General features: G+C 45.7%; 1 protein-coding gene across 1 annotated transcript in view; it reads left to right on the top strand.

Annotated features, from left to right (window-relative positions):
• ABCA4 (ATP binding cassette subfamily A member 4) overlaps positions 1-1,424 on the top strand; it is a gene marked incomplete at its 5' end in the record, with an annotated part of 130,323 nt that extends 128,899 nt beyond the window's left edge. The window contains one exon of the mRNA XM_080655604.1: positions 1,053-1,424. Within this exon, the coding sequence (XP_080511730.1) occupies positions 1,053-1,058 (6 nt within the window). The 3' untranslated portion in view covers positions 1,059-1,424. The remainder of the gene's footprint in view (positions 1-1,052) is intronic.
• Positions 1,425-20,394: the final 18,970 nt, after the last annotated feature.

The raw sequence follows: 20,394 nt of genomic DNA, 5'->3' as shown, positions 1-20,394 counted from the left end.
GGAGAGAGAGATAAAGAGAGAGGGGGGGAGAGTCCTGGAAGAGGCACCAGGTGCCTTGGTTTAAGCCTGGGATGATAAGGGGACAAACTATCTCAGTCATTCTCTCTAGACTTACCTGGAGAGTAAATCAAATAAAATCAAAGCACTTTTCCAACCAGCAAAGATGTGCAAAACCCTATTTCCCATAAAATTCTCATTCCTCCCACCAGTTTCTAGTTGGAAGGAAACCAAATACTGCTAATATTCGACATACTCACTTCCAAGGCCATGCTTATGATGAATTTTCCCCTTCCTTTGCCTAGTAGAGACCTAATGGCTACTTGGCAAGGTTGACTTGGCCCCTGCCTCCCCAGAGAGCCCAGGAATGTCTGAGCAAAGGTACCTGTCCAGGGAAAGTTAGCTTGGCTAAGATTTTCCAGCCACTCTCATAGAACGGTCTTTAACCTGCTGTTTACACTGTAGAAAATTAGTCTTTGAAAGCCATTTGCAGTATGAATCCATTTTATGGCTCGGAATATATTATTGGTTAGCAAAAGTATTGCTTACAACTATCAATGTCTTCCCAACCCCCACCAGGCATATTCTCTCTTAAAGGGCTACTACCAAGCCATTTCTGGGCCAGGTGAGGGGAGCTGAGGGTCTATGACTATAGCAATTCATGTCCAATCTGCCTTCTTGGCTACTAAGACAGGAAGAACCTGGTAACTTTCTTGGACTAAAAAGCAAACCTAAGACACCATGGCAGCCTTTGGAAACCACCCAGAGGTGGAACGTCCTCTGAGATGTGAGCATGTACCACCCAGAGGGTGTGAGCCTCATGACGTCTGCACCTTAGAGCCAGACAGACCTGAGGGGTCACCTGGCCCACACTGTTCACAGACACGGAAACAGCATAGCCCATAACCTTGAGCATCGGACAGAATCACAGTGCCCTTGGCTGAGCTTCCTCCAACCATTAATGGATGGCTAGGTAACTTTTAAAATCTAAACGCTGTTGTACCATCTCTTCAGAAAAGCAAGATGACAAAAGTCTATCTGGTCTCTGTCCGCAGGTCTGACCTCCTCCCACACTGCCGTTCTCTGCAGCAGGAAAGCAGCTCTGGGCAGCGGGAAGTGCAGGAGCCTCTGCCACGTGGCCGCCCCAGCCGACCAGTCAGCATCAGTAAGGCCTCGGCAGCAGAAACGAACACGTGGGCATACACAGATCCCCAACGGGGCTTTCTCAGAAGGAAGCTGAACTGGGACACCTGATGGTGAAAGTGACCCTCCTCATCCACACCACAGAGGTAGAAGCCCTCTGCATCCTACTGGTAGCTTTGATCTGGGCGTCACTCTCACGTCAAGTGGATCTGCTTTTCTGTATGTGTATGTGCGTCTGTTCTATTTTTAAGGAGAAAATAAACGCAAACGTATTTATCACACACTCTCTATGTTCACTGACTCCTGGTGTGCACCATCTGGTATGGTTTTAGGCATAATTTGGGGCCGAGCAGCTTCCTGTCTTTGCGTGAGCTTCTGTGAGGGTCATTGCCGCAGGAGTGCCCGTCATGGCAGGATTCTCAAACTGGGGGGAAGTGAATGGACTCACCTTGATGTTCATGCCAAGTCTGCTCTGTAGGGTTTGAAGGAAACACCCAGAGGCAATGCATGTGAGCATTAGCCATTGTTACCTGGGTATTATTTGAATCTCGGTTTCACATCTGTTAGCTCAGCTCATTTGAGTGCCTACCTCATGGGTGCAATTCAGACAGGAGAAGACAAGGCAAGGGCAGGAGAGAGTGGATGTTGGGTTAGATGTGAGATCCCACATGTCTTTGTAGCTGTTTAAGATGGCAAGGTCTCATTCCCACAGTGCCCGGCCATTTCCAGAGCTCACGTGTGCTCTTCTGCAGTGACGATAGGAGGCAGTGGTCACAGGACACCTCATTGTTCCTGTAAAAACCGACCAAGAAATAATAGTTTTGAGCCAAACCATTTCAAATGAGTTGTGGGCAAGAAGAACAAATGGACTTATTGCCAATATCATGCCCCTCAGAGGGGCTTCTAGTTCTAACACATATGGAGCAGTGCCTCTCTAAGCACATTGTCCATGGCCACACTCCAGAATCCAGGCAGGGCCAAAGGCAGGAGACAGAAGAGGAAGAGAAAGATGCTGGGACGTGGAGGACAGTGAATACAAACGGCTGACAGTTTCCTGAGGATGCAGAGTCCTCTGGTTCTCCAGAGGCAGACACAACTTTAACCCTTCCCAGCTCCCAGCTGGCCACTTTCCAAATAATTATAGAGTTTACAACACTGGTAGCCTCAGAGCTTAATCTGGTTTTGACTTTTTTAAAAAAATTCTACCAATGGTCACAACCACAAAACCATTTAACTGGGGTTAGAATAGAGTTTAGGAAAGCCCAGGAGTGTGCTGTGAATACTCAGCATCACACTATTTCATCCTGGCTGGTTTGGGAATATAAATGAGCAACTGCAATATCACAGGGACACAGACAAAGCAGGGAGTGGGGCGAGCTATCATTCCTGGTGTGGTGGGTTGTGAGGCTTTTAGAGAGGCTTCATGGACTGGAAAGGCTCAGGTATAGGTAATGCCTCACCCTTCGCGAGGAAAGTTCAGTTTAGCTGTCTGTCTCCACTCCACCTGAGCTCCCAAATGGCAAAGTCTGTGTTGTTTTTTTATCATTTCCCCCAGCTCCTGTCACACAGAAAACACTCAACAAATACTTGCCAAACTCAATACTATAAACACCCAGCAAAAAATATCCCGGAAAAGAAAGAAGTAGGTCCAAGAAAATGTTGCCTTCAAAAACCTGAAGAAAGCGGCAAAGGGCAAGTGGAGGAACTGCGGAGCCATGCTTGAAAATATCAGTGGGAAACCATAAGCAGGGAAATAGAGGAGGAGGAGGAGGCATGCCCACAGTTGGCTTGGGTCTGAGGAGTTTCATGTTGGCACTTGGCCCAAATCTCCTGAGAACATGCTGGTCTATGGGAAGGGCTCCCTCTCTGGTCTAATAAGGGAGATTCACGAAGAAGAGGAGAAAATGGAGAGAGTCACTCAGAAAATAAGAGCACGCAGGGGCTGCTCCAGGAGCATGGCTTGCTGCCAGGTTCGCTCAGCTGCTCCTTGTGTCCTGGGGAGCTCAAGATTTTGGAAGAGCTGGGGCCCAAAGAGAATCTCTGCTACTGTGAGTGAAAGCTCATGGAGCGCTTCAGTGGTGCTGCTGCGATGGCTTAGGGAAGAGGGGAAGGGGAAGGTGGGCCAGACAACAGGGCAGCAAAGCTCTGGGCTTGGAAGAAAGGATCTCAGCGACACCCTGGGTACTGGCCCCGGGGCCCCCAATGAGGAGGAAGTTCTGCACCAGCAGGCCTTGGGGGCTAATGGAGAAAAGAAGGTTGTCCCCTCAAAACCCAGCAGCGTCACCCTCAAGAGATATCTGCTTCAGGACTGGGCCCGCGTACTCAGGCTTGCTTTCCTCAGTGTGGGAATTCAATGCTTCAGTAGGTCACCTGAGATGAACAGCTTGTCTACCTAGGTTCACAGAGCAGACTTGCTACCACCTTTTGTTTCAGGTGGTTTTCAAGTTCGGGAAAGCTTAGCTACTAGAATTTTCAGATTCACAGAACCACAGGCTTGTAGAGCAAGAAAACATCCCAATTTTTAAAAACTAAACCCGTATACATTTGTTTAGCATTGTTTTAATAAAAAGGAAACCGAGTCAAAAGAAAGATTAATTTACTTGGCTGGCCATCCAGCCTTCCCTGCAGGCCCCAGGCTGGTCCTCCTCCAATTGCTTCACTCCCAAGACCAAAGGGAAATGCCCACCAGAACCAGAACTCTGGAATTCCCTACCCAAACTGTGTAAAGCCTGCTTTCTGGGCCTCTGTGGGCCTCTTTCATGGGTAAAGGTGGACCTTGATCACACAGGCTCACGTCTACACTTAGCACGTGAGGCCTTGGAAAACTACAGGAGGGACAAAAAGAGGGGTGACCAGGAGACAACAGGCTCTGCACCATTGGATGGCACAGGATTTGTATTTGACCATCCTCATATGCTAACTTTGGTTACATGATTATACAGATGTCTGTCAGACTTCTCCTCTGTAAAATTACTTTTCCCTTTGTAATGAATGAGTATTTTGTGGAGATGTATTTTTGAGACTATGTAAATTAAGCCATTCCACTTCAAACACTTAATATGATCATTTATTTACATCTGCATGGATTCATGGTTTCCTTCTTTATGCAATGGATTTAATTATTTACTCTATTATTTATCTTAATGCTCAATTTGTCCCTGATTTAGCCAATGGAAATCCAACAAGCTGACTTCTGTGTCCTTTTAACACATTTCACATCATTCTTTGAGCATTTCTTTGTTTTCTGGCACAACAAGATGTTTCAAATTCATCTTTTCATTTCCCCATCTGAAATCTGCCATTTCCCAAGGCGCTCTGGGAAATAGATAAATAGATAGATAGATAGATAGATAGATAGATAGATAGACAGATGATAGATAGCCTGTATTTATTTCTATATATGTCAATGTATGGACTGACAATCCTGAGTTCACACTGATACCACCAATTCTAATGCAACAACACAGGATTCACTTTAATTTTCTGCCATTCCATCTTTTTAACTACCTCCCCTGATAGGCTGGCTCTAACTACCTCTAATATATTTACATACATATTTTCTTCTTTAATCAATCCCTCTGGAAAGAACACTGTTAGGAACTCATCTATATATATAAAACCCTAATATGAAAATAGACCAAACGGTGGAACAACTGAACAACCAAACAACTGAACAACCAAACAACTGATCGTTATGACATGTGCTTGACCACCAGGGGGCACGTGCAGAACATGGTGGGTGTTGGCAGCAGGCTGCAGAGTGCAGAACATGGCAGGGATTGGCCAAAACTCAATGGTGGAGCAGGTGAGTGGGAGTGCCAGACCAAGGCAGGGCACCAGTTGCTGTCCTCTGGGTGAGCCTCTGGTGGTTACTGAAATTTTTTTGCTCCCCACGCACTGCAGTCCCACCCGGCACTCACATCCACTGCTGGTGCCAGAGCCGCTGCTTGTACCCACTGCTGGCGTCAGCCCCGCTGTCACCAGCAGCCAACGCTGGAGCTGCTACTCGCACCCACCACCAGTGCCCAGCACCAGTCCCAATTCCTTGGCAACATCAGCCAGTGTGAGGGGTGGCTGGCAGCCTCAATCTCCCCTGAGTGCTTTTCCACCTCCCCCTGCTCCTGAAGGGCAATCGGGGCAGCAGCTACTGCTCGCACCCATTGACAGCGCCAGCTCTGCTCACACCTACTGCTGGTGCCAGCCCCAATCGCTTCATGCCATTAGCGGGTGCGAATGGCGCCAGCGCCATCAGTGTGGCTGCAAGTGGGGTTGGCGCCATCAGTATGTGGGAGTGGCCATGGCTGGAGCAGGGCTGCTGGCAGACAGGGGACGGGGGCTGCAGCAGGAGGGGCTGGGTGAGGGCACGGAGGATGGGCTGAGACCTTCCCCTGTGCCCACCACAGCTTCGCAGCCCACAGTTCTTTTCAAGGTGCACTGGGTCCATAGTCCAGAGATAATTAGAAAAGATGTCTGCCTGATGATTAGGTGGTTCAAGGTCCAATCAGAGAAACAGAAACCATACTAGGTACTTTCAACATAAATAAGTTAATACAGATGTTGGAAGGAACACCTGGGAAGAGTGCAGGTGGTTAGGACTGCTCAGTGGGTGGAAGAGCCCTGTCAACATCCACCAACCTTAGCAGGGGTGGCCTGGCTGTTGTGGGGTGGGGATAAGGGTGGGGTCGGAGCAGTGCAGCTATTGCACAGAATCCTAAAGAAGTGCTAGTGCCTTTAATTGGAAGAGCCTACAGGAAGCCATCTCTTGAGGGAGTCTGGGAAATGTAATTTACAGATTTACACTCTGGGATCTTAGAGCAGATTATAGGATAAGCTTAAAGCTCAGAGAAAGTAGGTCAAGTTACTAGCACAGGGATGTTCATGGTTTTATTTTTAAGGTTGAAATAAAAAATAAAAAGACCATCTACATGCACAGCAGAAGGAGATTGGTTAGATCAGTTGTGATACAGGCATCCACTAAAGAGCTATGTGACCATTAAAGAGATGATGTTTAATACTCAATTAAAATAGTCTTTAATACGACAACATTGTTGGGTGGAAAAATATTCCCAAATAGTACTTTTATCTTTATTTTTTTAATGTGTGTATGTGTGTACATATGTATGTATGTATATAGAAACTTTGGAAGGATGTTCACAAAAATGTTGAAGGTAATTATTTCAGGGAAGTGGAACTTTGAGGTTTTCTTTGCTTTGAATGTATTTTTCAGGTGTTTCTTTTTTTATAATTTTTGTATGTGTATGATTATCACAAAGGAGAAACACTTGAATTTGGAAGAAGAAAATGAATTCAATGAGGAAATAAATTATTCTTTTAAAATAGAAACTTAATAGAAAACGTAGTGAGAAGGTAGTTTTCTTTGTAATATGTTTATATTGATTCCTTAGAGAGAGAGGAAGGGAGAGGGAGAGAGAGAGATAGAAACATTAATGAGAGAGATACATTAATTGGCTGCCTCCTGAACACCCCCTACTTGGAATGGAGCATGCAACCCAGCATGTGCCCAGACCAGGAATTGAACCCTGACCTCCTAGTTCATGAGTAAACTGTCAACCACTGAGCCACAAGGGCTGGGCAGAAGGTAGATGTTTTTTTTCACATTTCACTAACTTCTAAGACAGCATTGTAATGTGTAGTAATTCTTGATATTTTTTCTCGTTGTATATTGTTTTGGTTTATTTCTGTTTTCTCTTTAAATGAGTAAAGAAAACATTGAATGAGTTTAAAATTTTTCATACTATCTTTTTTAAAAGTATAATTTGTATACAGTATTGTATTAGTTTCAAGTGTACAAGATAGTGATTAGACATTTATGTACCTACTAGAGGCCTGGTGCATGGATTTGTACACTGTTGTGGTCCCTCAGCCTGGCCTGCGCCCTCTTGCAATCCAGGACCCCTTGGGAGATGTCGGACTGCCAGTTTCAGCCTCCGGATATAGCAGTGTGGGAAGCGGCAGGAGGCCAGGGAGGAGCCCAAGCTGGGGCCAGGCACCACTTCCACTCATCCCAGCCCCTCTGCACCTGCTGCTGCTGCTGCTCCGTAGCACTGCCGTGGAGGCAGGAGAGGCTCATGCCATTGCAGCTGCACTCACCAGCTGTGAGCCCAGCTTCTGGCTGAGCGGCGCTCCTACTGTGGGAGCACACTGAACACCAGGGGGCAGCTCCTGTGTTGAGCATCTGCTCCTGGTGGTCAGTGCATATAATAGCACCGGTCTACCGGTTGTTCAATCCTTCAGTCATTTAGACTTTTATATATATAGATAATGTGCTCACCACTCTAACTCTGGAGACTGTCTCTGTGCAAAGTTATCACACTTTTATTGACTATATTTCCCTTCACCTCTTCACCCATCCCTCTGTAGTAGGAAGAATAGGCTGTTGCAGAGGGTCACCAGGGCAGAGAGCCCTGGATGCCTAGAAACAGGCAACACTATAAGCCTTGGCAGGACCACTCCCTTAAGCATGAACCTACGAAAGAGGACATCGAGGCTTCAGCTGTGTTTCAGCTCCAGGCCCAGAGAAGCAGCACTCAGGAGTGATGCCATGGCTGCCACCAGGACCAGCTGCACTGATTAATGAACCCCTGGCTCTGACCAATGTGTGGAGACCACAAGGGGCACACCAGGAAAGCTGATAAATGTTCTATTGGGATTCCCCTCTAAGGAATCCAGATTCTCTCTCTCTCTCTTTCTTCTCTCTCTCTCTCTCTCTCTCTCTCTCTCTCTCTCTCTCTCTCTCTCTTTCTCCTCTTCCCCCCCCCCCCCAGAGCTCCAGAGGCCCTTCTTTTGCCTCTGTAACTGTTTCCTGAGCCCATTTCTTCTACCTATGTAAATTTCTAGTTAAACTTTTGCCTATATTTGAGTCTTGCCTCTGAATTCTTTCTTAGCCAGAACTCAAGTACTGAGGTGGCTGAACCGAGGTCTGGCCTAACTAGTCACTAACGCCTATTTCTTTGCTGCTAACAACTCCACTCTTCTTCCCCTCTTGCAACAATCACTTTGTTCTTTGTTTCTATGAATTCATGTGTTTTGTTTGATTTTTATAAATTCCCACATATAAGTGAATTTACACAGCATTTCTCTTTCTCTGACTTATTTCATTTAGCATAATAACCTCTAGGTCTCTCTTTGTTGTCACAAACAGCAAAATTACATTCTTTTTTATTGCTAAGGAATATTCCAGTATGTATGTGTATACCATATAATCTTTATTCATTTTTCTATTCATTTTTTCAAGTTGCTGCCATACCTTGGCTATTGTAGGTAATGCTGCAATGAACTCAGGCTGGCATATATCTATTGGAAACGGTGTCCTTGTTTTCTTTGTATAAATATACACAATAGAATTAGTGAGTCATATGGTAGATCTATTTTCAGTTTTTGGAGGAATCTCCATACTATTTTCCATAGAAGCTGCACCCATTTGCAATCCATCAAGAGTGCATAAGGGTTTTCTTTTCTGTACATCCTTGCCAGCACTTGTTATTTGCTGAATTTTTGAATTGAGTAAAGTAGTTTCTCATTGTGTGTGTGGTTTTGTTGTTTGTTTGTTTTATGAATTTCAGAGAGGAAGGGAGAGGGAGAGAGAGAGAAAAAAAATATCAATGATGAGAAAGAATCATTGATCCCCTGCTTCCTGCACACTCCTGCTGTGGGAGCACACTGAACACCAGGGGGCAGCTCCTGTGTTGAGCATCTGCCCCTGATGGTCAGTGCATATAATAGCACCGGTCTACCGGTTGTTCAATCCTTCAGTCATTTAGACTTTTATGTATATAGATTATGTGCTCACCACACTAACTTGGGGATCCAGCCTGAAACCCAAGCTCATAGGTCGATGCTTATTAATGAGTCTGATTTGAGTTTCCTTGATTGTGAGTGATGTTGAGCATCTTTTCATATATCTGATGTCCATCTGTATGTCCTCTGAAGAAATGTCTCCACATCCTCTGACCATGTGTTCATCAGATAGTTTCATTTTTTTAAATGAGTTTTATGAGTTTCTTATATTATCTTAATCCCAACCAGAGTTATTTCTTACCTGTGTGTGACCTTTAATTTTTCTCTTGACAATTAAGAGATTATGGGTGTGTGTATTGTAAAATCTGCTTCATGAGAAGATAGGACTTATTTGAAGAGTTTAGTTACTGAAGTAACCAGAAAATAATAATTTTCATTTCACAAGAAAGCAACAAATCATAGACTAAAAGGACAGCATTTTGTTGAGACTCTAAGTGTTTTTCACACATTTTATTGTTGAAAGTTTCAAACATATAAAAATAGAATATTCTAATGAGTTTCTATATATGCACAAATCAGCTTATATATGGATAACTTATGGCCATTTTAGTTGAATTTAGAATTCTATTCACTCTGTCTGTTCCCTATATATTTGAAAGCCAACTTTAGACTCGCTATGTCATTTCACCTATACATCTAAGTATCTCTAAAGATAAGAACTCTTAAAAATTAATCACAATACCTTTATTACAAACATAGCAGTAGTTACTTAATGTTAATAATATCTAATTAATTTTCTCAAAAATGTAACAATTTTAATGTGGTTTTTCTTTTTTGACCCAGAATCTGAGGTTTCCACGTTGATATTGCTTCATATGTCTCCTAAGTGCCTTGTCTCCTGCAGACTTCCCACTCCAGTTCTCTTTCTCTGTTTATCTTTGATAAAGAAACCAGGTGGATTCACTTGCAGAGTTCCACAGGGACTGACTTTGTGAGGTGTATGTCTTTGACATACGTAAAGAGTTCTTTACTAGTATAGTTTCTGTACAGTGCTAGTTGAGTCTGGATGCCTGATTGGATTCTAAGTTCACTTTTTGGTTGCTTTGGACCACTGTATAGGGGGTAGTATGCTCTTCTGTCAGGGGACATAAGATATTGGGTTATTTTTCTTTTATGATATTACCAGCTGATGATACTTTGTAATCAGTGGTAATATGCTATTCTGTCATTCCTTCCTTGCTTGTTAGCTGAATACTTTTATAAAGAGGACTTTCTCACCTAATCTTTGGTCTTCTGGGGTTACATTTATTTTGGAAAGGCAGGATAAATGCTTGAATCTTGAATGTTATTGAACTGTGTTCAAAATAAAGTATAACTTTAATAGCAACCTCCAAATATGTCAAATTAATTGTTGTCTTTTAAAAATATAAATTCATGTATTCACATGTATTTGTGTTTCAGTCAATTGTAGGGACCACTGTCTTTGATGCTGAGATTTTCTCACCTGTATCCGAGAGCCCATTCAGGTTGACCCCCGAATTCTTTTGAACAACCTCAGTAATCTTTGTAATTTCTTTGCAATCTAGTACCACAGATATTCTAGGGCCATCTTGGACATGTTCTGTTCCAGACCTGGAATCAGACATTCCCCTAAGAAGCCCTGGTTCCTCTTCATGGGAATGGCATTAAGAAATCAGAGTGTGAGTCTTGTGGGGTACTAATTGCTAATGTATGTGTCACTTTTGTAGGGTGATTTAGTTGACACAGCTACAGAAAGTTTTTTGGAAGATAAAATGCAGAGAGTTTATATTGATTATTTCTGTTAAATTTATGACTACAGGGTTTTTATTGAACATCTTCAGTTTTACATTTGTATCTTTTTCCCCATGCTAAGCTAACACAGGATGATCAAACTCTATTACAAACTCATTTGAATTATCTATACTAATAATAGCCTAGGGCTGTCATGATCTAAATGACCAGATGGACGACTGGTCACCTGAAGTGCATGGAGCACCTCTCGGTCCCTCCCCTGCAGCCCACAGGCTCCTATCACAGCAAGGCTGGCAGCTGGAGGGCAGGCGGGGTGGTGGGAGGAGGTGTGGGTGGGGCCTAACAACCTCGCCACTGCTGTGGTGGCTGCGGATCAGGCCCAGAGAGAGGCCCGGAGAGAGAGTCAGGGCCTGATCCGCAGCTGCTGAGGAGGCTGTGGATCAGGCCCGGAGATAGGCCCGGAGAGAAAGGAAGCTGTCAGTGGGGCCATTCTGGATTTCCCAGAAGAGCCAATGGCTGCCTAGGAGGCAGAGCTTTTGACGCTGACTGGCATAGAAACCGACCAATCAGAACCAAATATGAGTGAACTGCAAGGAGCCAATGGCTGCCTAGGAGGCAGAGTTTTTGACGCTGACTGGTATAGAAACTGACCAATCAGATTCTAATCTGGGTGAACTGCAAAGGCAAAACCTAAGGTGGGGGCTGAGGAGGGGTTTTAAGGGCAACAGCTGTTTTGTAAGGTGTAAGAAAGCAGTTCAATTTTTTAATAACTGGTTTGGCAGTATAGTGCATATGGCTGGCTATCAGTCCAGATATAGGGATTATGTATTTTTATCTGCAAAGAGCATCTCCCCCCCGCCACCTTAAGCAATCCTATCCTATATAACCTATCTATACTAATAAAAGGGTAATATGCTAATTAGACTGGGTTAACTAGCCATCTTCTGGACATCCGACTTCCTTTTGGACAAAGCCATGGTGGTGGGGGCCGAGGCAGAGGCAGTTAGGGGTGATCAGGCTGGCAAGGGAGGGCAGTTGAAGGGGAGATTAGGCCGGCAGGGGGTTAGGGGCAATCAGGCCAGCAGAGGAGGGCAGTTAGGGGTGATCAGGCAGGCAGGTAGAGGCAGTTAGAGGCGATCAGGCAGGCAGGCAGAGAGGTTAGGAGCAATCAGGCAGGCAGGCAGAGGTAGTTAGGGGCCATCAGGCAGGCAGGCAGGTGAGCCTTTAGGAGCCAGCAGTCCCAGATTGGGAGAGGGATATCCCCAGTTGGAGAGGGTGCAGGCTGGGCTGAGGAATGCCACCCCTCATGCATAAATTTCGTGCACCAGGCCTCTAGTCCCATAATCCTATCTAATAAAAGAGTAATATGCAAATTTACCATCACTCCAACACACAAGATGGCTGCCCCTATTGGTCAAAGATGGCTGCCCCCATGTGGACACAAGATGGCCACCACAAGATGGCCTGCAAGGGAGGGCAGTTGGGGGCAATCAAGTCTGCAGGGGAGGGCAGTTAGGGGTGACCAGGCTGGCAGAGGAGGGAAGTTGGGGGTGACCAGGCCTGCAGGGAAGGGCAGTTGGGGGAGACCCAGGCCTGCAGGGGATAGCAGTTGGGGGGGACCAGTCCTGCAGGGGAAGGCAGTTAGGGGTGACCCAGGCCTGCAGGGGAGTGCAGTAAGGGTGATCAGGCCTACAGGGGAGGGCAGTTAGGGGCAAACAGGGTAGCAGGGGAACAGTTAGGCATCAGTCAGGCTGACAGGGGAGTGGTTAGGGCAGCTGTGGGCAAACTACGGCCCGCGGGCCGGATCCAGCCCGTTCGGCTGTTCTATCCGGCCTGCGGAGCTGAAAGAGTGGAGGGTTCTCTTGCTCTCCCCTCCGCTCCTTTACTTTGAATTTATATTAGTTCACACAAACACTCCATCCATGCTTTTGTTCTGGCCCTCCGGTCTAGTTTAAGAACCCATTGTGGCCCTCGAGTCAAAAAGTTTGCCCACCCCTGGGTTAGGGTGTGATCAGGCTGGCAGGCAGAAGTGGTTAGGGGCAATCAGGAAGGCAAGCAGGCGAGCAGTTGGGAGCCAGCAGTCCTGGATTGTGAGAGGGATGTCCGACTGCTCATTGGACATCCTTTGAGGGGTCCCAGATTGGAGAGGGTGCAGGCTGGGCTGAGGGACAACCCACCCCCCGGGGAAAAATTTCGTGCACCGGGCCTCTAGTAAGTATGTAACAGTCTAAGAATAGCAGCACCACCCATGTTATTCCTAAAACCTGTTATTTAAGGTATATCACATTAGGGATGTACAATCAAATTCCTGTGTTTAAAGTTACTTGGGAGGATGTTAAAGACAAGTCTAAAAGCAAGACTAACACTTTCTAACAAGTTTAGTTTCCCAACTGCCCCTGGCCCTGCCCCCGCTGGCCAGTGCTGGCCTTTGGTCCCCAGGCCTAGCCCCCAGCTATTTCCTGCTAAGGGACCAGGCAGGGTTCATGGAGGCCTGTCTGATCCCTGCTGTCTTACAAGGCAGTCTAAGCACAAACCCCAAGACCATGGCTCTATGCTCAGGGCCTTGGAAATTCATGGGACAGTGTCTGTAGCTGCAGATGGCCTTCTGAATCGATACCTGGGCTAGTCCACTCTTATCGCTTCCACCACATGAAGATGGACAAGGGGGGCAGTGGAGAGAGGTTGACCAGGCACACACAGGTGCCTCTACAGGTGGAGCAGCCAGGAAAACAGGCCTCTCTAAGGAGATGCTTGAGTCAGGAGGGGAATCAGAGTGGCAGGGTGCTTGAGCCCCACAGTAGGTTTGCCGAGAGAGGAGCAGGGAGTGGGGCCATGGCCTGGGAGTTTGAGGACAGTGGTAGGGGGTGCAGCAAGCATCTGTGTAGAGAGCTGAGGCAGGGAAGCAGGTCCATGCCAGCCAGCAGGCCCATGAACAGCTGGGCCGCCTTCCCCGGGACTGGCGGTGCACACCCCCCAAACCTCCATTCCAGCTCCAGGCCCTGCTTCCTCTGGATGAAGTGGGCCTCCCAGGTGCCTGTGTGAAAACTGCCATCCTGAAAGCCTTGTCCTAGTTCTCCTCTTTTCTTTCCTTGGGGACACCTGCTGCTTCTTCCACCTGGCCTGCTCTGCAGTGGGGAGGAGCTGTGTCAGCCTTCAGCCAAAGGTTGTTCTTCAGAAGGTTCTGGGCCAGCCTGAGTGCTGGGACTTGGGTACACGGGTCTCTCGCCCTCCAGGACCCCTCCCATGGAGGAGGTCTCCTCAGGCTGTAGAGAAGCTCAGCCTCCATGTGGGAGGGTGGCCTGCAGGCACTTCCAGCCTCACTGCTGAGGTTCCTTTGCAGCTGGCCACGGAAACCCCACTTCAGACTCTGCCTTCACTATCCTGGCTAAAGGGCTCCCCCCACAAACACCCATCCATGCTCTGTCCTTGGCCCATCTGGAAGGTTGACTCCACCTGCCCACCCACCCCTTCTTCCCCAACAGGTTCTGTTCTCACTCTACCAGTCACAGGCCCCTTTCCCCACAAATATAATTTCAGGCTCTGTCCTCCCCTCCTGGCTGAAGAGCTCCCCCCGAATACACACACACACACACACACACACACACACACACCCTCTAGGTGTGCCTGGCTGTCAGCACCTCACCTGACCCAGATTTCTATACCAGATTTCTATAGAATAAAAGATCACCTCATCACACCAGCAGTTATCTTTTCCTGCATTACCTCATTGCCCCTGGGAAGGAGGGTCTGGTATTGACCTGGGTTTTCATCTCACACTGATGGGTCTCCTGATGAGTCCATGCACGTTTATGAACAAGACCCGGACTTGTTTATAAAGCCCCTCCTATTTGATGGCCTGGGCCATGCTCCTGACCCTGACCTAAGCTATCTGCATCACTGTAGGCTGTTCCCTGGCCACGAGGGCCTGGCAGGGCCCACACCTGGCTGCTGGTGGGTGGGTGCCCCTTCGTTTCCTGAGCCCTGTGGGCCACATTCCCTCTAAGAGCTGTTTGCCACAGCTGTGTTGTGGCTGACTGGATGGCTCCGAAGGAGTGCCTTGGATTCCCCTGTCCAGGGTCCTCTGCCTGCTCCAGCCCAGCCCCAACCCTGCCACCTCTGCTACCACCAGTGGTCCCAGGAGAGGCAGGGTGTGTGTGGGGGGGTGGTTTCCCACCTCTGGGGTGGCCCTGGCTGTGGGAAGGAGGCCCATGGCCTGCCAGACTCCCCTTTTCCTCTTGCAGATGGATGGCTGTTGCAGGAGCCAGAGAAGGGTCCTCCCAGAACCCACAAGCAGGGCACAGCAGACATTGCCACCTCACTTGTCCAGAGTGAATGGCTGGTCGAAGCCTCTCCACCGATACCAGGCAGTATCCTGGGCCATGTTTGTGACCTTGGCCTTAGCCATATTAGCATTTTTATTCCCTTGCTGCCTACTATTTGGAAGTACATCATCTACGGAGTACCCCTTTACTGGGGAGCACCTGCCTATTGTCTAGAGTGGGGAGGGTCGTCAGAAGGAGTCCTCCACCAGAGTGTGTCCAGATACTGCCAGGGACACTCTCCCTCTGAGCTCTGTCCTCTAAACTGAGTGAACCCCAGGGGTTGTCTCCTGATCCCAACTCCTCACTCATGCACCTCCCATTCTCCAGGTGCCAGAATCCCGTCTCCCACTCCCCATACACACCATCTCTTCTCTGTCCCCTGTGAGGCTCACTTTCTTCCAATCCTGGCTAAAAGCGCAGATGCTTACACAGAAGCATCTGCCCCTCAGGTGGGGTTGGTGCAGGGAGAGTGCACCTGGCTTCCAGTGGGAGGTGAGGGAGCCCTAGGGAGGGAGGCAGAGAGCCACGGAGACAGGAAGGATGTGAGACCTGGACCACTGTGGCTTTCACAAGGATGCGCAGGGGTTAACCCAGTTGTCCAATGAAAAGGAGTAGAGAGTTTTTAAAAAATGGTGGCGGAATAGACAGACATTTTCCGCACCTTGTCCCGGAGCAGAAAGAACAGCTGAGGGTCGCAGGAGGAGTGTTTGTTGGCAAGTTAAGGGACAGCTAAACTCCAGAAGAAGGTGGGGGACTGCTAGACGGGGTTCCCCTGACCGGGCAGCCCCCACTGCGACTGGGTCCCCTCCCGGAGCTGCGGGCTTGGTCGCGGAGTCTGCGCCATCTTGAACGGGAAGGTGGAGCTTATCAGAAGCCTGAGAATCCACAACTGTGGCACCCACGGAGCAGCTGCGAGCCCCAGAACACAGGTCCCCAATTGGCGCAAACACACGGGTTCAAAGGAGCTCTACACTCCACCACAGAAAGGTCAGATTTCGCCTGGGATAAGGTGAGGTCTCTGGTCCTGGCGGGAGAGAGGAACGCGCGTTTTGCGGGAGCTGGAGGACCAGGGAAGTCTGTGCCTAGAAAAATCCGTGGCTGTTGGGGCTGGCGTGATCCGTGAATGTTGAAGGGGGTCCTCAGAGCTGCTAACAGAAGGGGTCTCTAAAAAGCAACCCATTTTGATCTGACATGCAGGGACAGCCTAAGAATTTCAAAGGTGTGCCGGCTGCTTAGACTTGCGCGGACCCATTGTTCGCACACTTGGGCTTTTCCTCTTCAAATCCTTGCTTCTGATTACTAAGCCCAATACATAGGATCACCCAGTTGGGGACACCCTGGGAGATTGCAGGGGAAAGTGTTTTTCTGGAACCTGGGGATCAGAGCAGGGAGTGACCATCGGAGAGCCAGCTCTGAGCCCACTTCCACAAACCGGTATTGAGTGCCACAGGGAAAGAAGATGTAAATACAGGCTAGAGAGGCCATATATAGACCAGGGAGTCAATCCAGAAACACTGCCACCCAGGGGCTGAATCACAAATTGACTCTTGTGTTATCAAAAATAAAGGAATAAGAGAAATTAAGACACACAGCCTGCTTAAAAATCAGGACTGGCTTACAACACTGAGGAGCAGTGGAATGCAGGGAACTGCAATACTGTCCGGACTGAGAAACAGGAGTGCCAAACAGAACAATAGAGGAGGTGAATGACCTTCACTACTGCACATTTTATTTTATTTTTATTTTTTTATTTTCATTTTTTGCATCTTTTACTCAAGAAACTAATTTTTTTTCTTTTTTCCTCACTTGATTTTATCTTTTCAATTATTACATTTTTATTTTCAATCAGTATCATTACTACTACTATTTTACCTTTTTTTTTTAAAGTATCATTTTATTTTCTCTTTACTTTGGAATTAGTATTCTACATTCTAGTTTCATCTTTCCTTTAGCATCGTTTTACTCTATCTCAACTCTACCTTTATGCCATCACTCTCTTCCTAACCTTTCCCCTTGTGGTGTCCTGTTTATCTTACCCCTTTCCTGCTTTAGATTTTCCCTATTCTTTCTGTTTACCCCCTGTTAAAATTTCAACCTGCTTATATATCTAATCTCCAATCCCCTGCTCCAAATCCATACACACCTCTCTCTTTGCTGTCTTAACTATCCAAAAATTGTCTTTCTCTCTGTCCTTTTGGTGTTTGCTTGAATGTTGATTATTATCGAATTGTTATGCTTTTTTTGTGAGATTGTTTTGCTTATTCTATTTTTTGTTTGTTTGTTTTTTGTTTGCTTTGTTTTTGATTTTTTGCTTCTGTTTTCCCTTGCCTCGCTTGATATTAGTTGGTGTTGTAGTTTGTATTAATCCCCAGGTACTTGTTTGTTGCTGGCATTTGCTAGGATTAGTGGTTGTTCTATTGGAGTTTTCTCCCCATATATATAGTTTGTTCCCCTTTCTCTCTTAGTCTCTTTCTTGTCTCTCTTACATTTTTTTTCCTTTTCCCAATTTCATTTTGACACTCCTTTTTTTTCTTTCTTTTTCCTCTTCTTCTTTCTCTCCTATCCCCCAATTTGCCTTTCTCTGGTGGTCACCTTTATAGGAAGTTATTAATATCGTGAATACATTTCTGTTCAGTGCCTTGTGTGTTGTACCTGGTTGTGTTGTATTTTGTGCCTTTAAATCAACGCAGGAGAGAGAGAACTACATAACCAGACATCCAGAGAAGAGAGACCATCGGGAGACAAAGAAACAGCCCGCATATGAAAGAAAAGCAGGCATCACCAGAAAAGGAAGTAAACGAAATGGAGGCAAGCAACCTGCCAGAGAAAGAATTCAGAGAAATGGTCATAAGGTGGCTGAAAAGAATGGAAGACAAATTCAACAATATGAGTAAGAACCAAGAGGAAATGAAGAAGAACCAAGAAGAAATGAAAAATGATATCGCTCCTGTAAAGAACTCAATAGGAAGCATCAAGAGTAGACTAGAAGAAGCAGAGGACTGCATTAGTGAGCTAGAAGACAAGACGGGAAAAAATACCCAAGTAGAGCAGCTTCTGGAAAAAAAAAATTAAAAAGCAGGAAGAGAGCCTAAGGGAACTTTGGGACAACATGAAACAAAACAACATCAGCATAATAGGGGTTCCAGAAGGAAAGGAAACTGAGCAAGGAATAGAAAACCTGTTTGAAGAAATAATGACAGAAAACTTCCTGATATAGGGAAGAAAAAACCCACACAAATCCAAGAAGCTCACAGAGTCCCAAGCAAAATGAACCCCAAAAGACCGACGCCAAGGCACATTATAATTAAATTGGCAAATACCAATGACAAGATAAGAATCTTAAAAGTGGCAAGAGAGAGACAGAAAGTTACATACAAAGGAACCCCCATCAGACTAGCAACTGATTTCTCAACAGAAACTCATCAGGCCAGAAGGGAACGGAATGAAATATACAAAGTCATGCAAAGGAAGGGTCTGAATCCAAGAATACTGTATCCAGCAAGGCTATCAATCAAAATTGAAGGTGAAATCAGGAGCTTCACAGACAAAAAAGGATTAAGGGAATTTATTACCACCAAACCAGCAATGCAAGAAATGCTAAAGGGTCTGCTCTAAAAAAAAAAGAAATAGGAAGCGAAGAAGGAACACAGGGGTAAAGAATAAAAATGGCGACAAATAAGTACCTATCAATAATAACTTTAAATGTAAATGGATTAAATGCCCCAATCAAAAGACATAGGGTAATGGATTGGATAAGAAAACAAGACTCATATATCTGCTGTCTACAAGAAACCCACCTCAGAAAAAAATATGCACACAGACTGAGGGTGAAAGGATGGAAAAAGGTCTTCCAGGCGAATGGAAATGAAAAGAAAGCTGGGGTAGCAATACTTGTATCTGACAAATTAGATCTCAAAGTGAAGGACATAACAAGAGATAAGGAAGGCCACTTCATAATACTAAAGGGAGCAATCCAACAAGAAGAAATAACTCTGGTAAACATATATGCACCCAACACAGGAGCACCCAAATACATAAAAAATCTCCTGGAGGATATCAAGGGAGAGATTGACAGCAATACAATCATAGTAGGAGACTTTAATACCCCACTATCACCATTGGACAAATCCTCTAAACAAAAAATCAGCAAAGAAACATCAATCCTAAATGACTCACTAGACCAGATGGAATTAATTGACATCTTCAGAACATTTCACCCCAAAGCCACAGAATATACATTCTTCTCAAGTGCACATGGGTCATTTTCAAAGATAGACGATACGTTGGGACATAGGCAAAGTCTCTTCAAATTCAAGAAGATAGAAATCATATCAAGCATCTTCTCAGACCACAGTGGCATAAAACTGGAAATCAACTACAATAAAAAGAATCCAAAGAAATCAAACACATGGAGACTAAATAGCATGCTATTAAACATTGACTGGGTTACCAGAGAGATCAAGGAAAAAATAAAAAACATCATGGCAACAAATGACAATGAAAACACTACAATCCAAAATCTATGGGACACAGCAAAAGCAGTCTTGAGAGGGAAGTTCATAGCTCTACAAGCATACTGCAAAAAACAAGAAACAATGGTAATAAATTACCTAACCCTACAACTCAAAGAGTTAGAAAAAGAGCAACAAGAAAAGCCCAGTGTAAGCAGAAGGAAGGAAATAATAAAGATCAGAGCAGAGATAAACGACATAGAGACCAAAGAAACAATACAAAAGATCAACAAAACCAATAGCTGTTTCTTTGAAAGGATAAACAAGATTGATGAACCTCTAGCCAGGCTCACCAAGAAGCAAAGAGAGAGGACCCAAATAAACAAAATCAGAAATGAAAGAGGTGAAATAACAACAGATCCCGCAGAAATACAAAGGATTGTTAAAAAATACTACGAACAACTCTATTCCAACAAACTGGACAACCTGGAGGAAATGGACATATTCCTAGAAAAATATAACCTTCCAAAACTCAATTAGGAAGAATCTAAACAGCTCAATATGCCAGTAACTATGGAAGAAATTGAAGCAGTCATCAAAAAGCTTCTGGCAAACAAAAGCCCCGGGCCAGACGGCTTCACAGGAGAGTTTTACCAAACATCCAAGGAAGAACTAAAACCTATCCTCCTCAGACTATTCCAAAAAATTCAAGAGGAAGGAACACTTCCAAGCTCCTTCTATGAAGCCAGCATCACCCTAATACCAAAACCAGATAAAGACAACACAATGAAAGAGAATTACAGGCTAATATCCCCCATGAACGTAGATGCCAAAATCCTCAACAAAATTCTAGCAAATTGGATCCAGCAGTACATCAGAAAGATCATACACCATGACCAAGTAGGGTTTATCCCAGGAATGCAAGGATGGTACAATATCCGCAAATCAAT

Source organism: Plecotus auritus (assembly GCF_963455305.1).
Source record: "Plecotus auritus genome assembly, chromosome: 2".
Lineage (NCBI taxonomy): Eukaryota > Metazoa > Chordata > Mammalia > Chiroptera > Vespertilionidae > Plecotus > Plecotus auritus.
The sequence above is the reverse complement of the archived record's forward strand: the minus strand, read 5'-3'. Positions and strand labels throughout refer to the sequence as shown.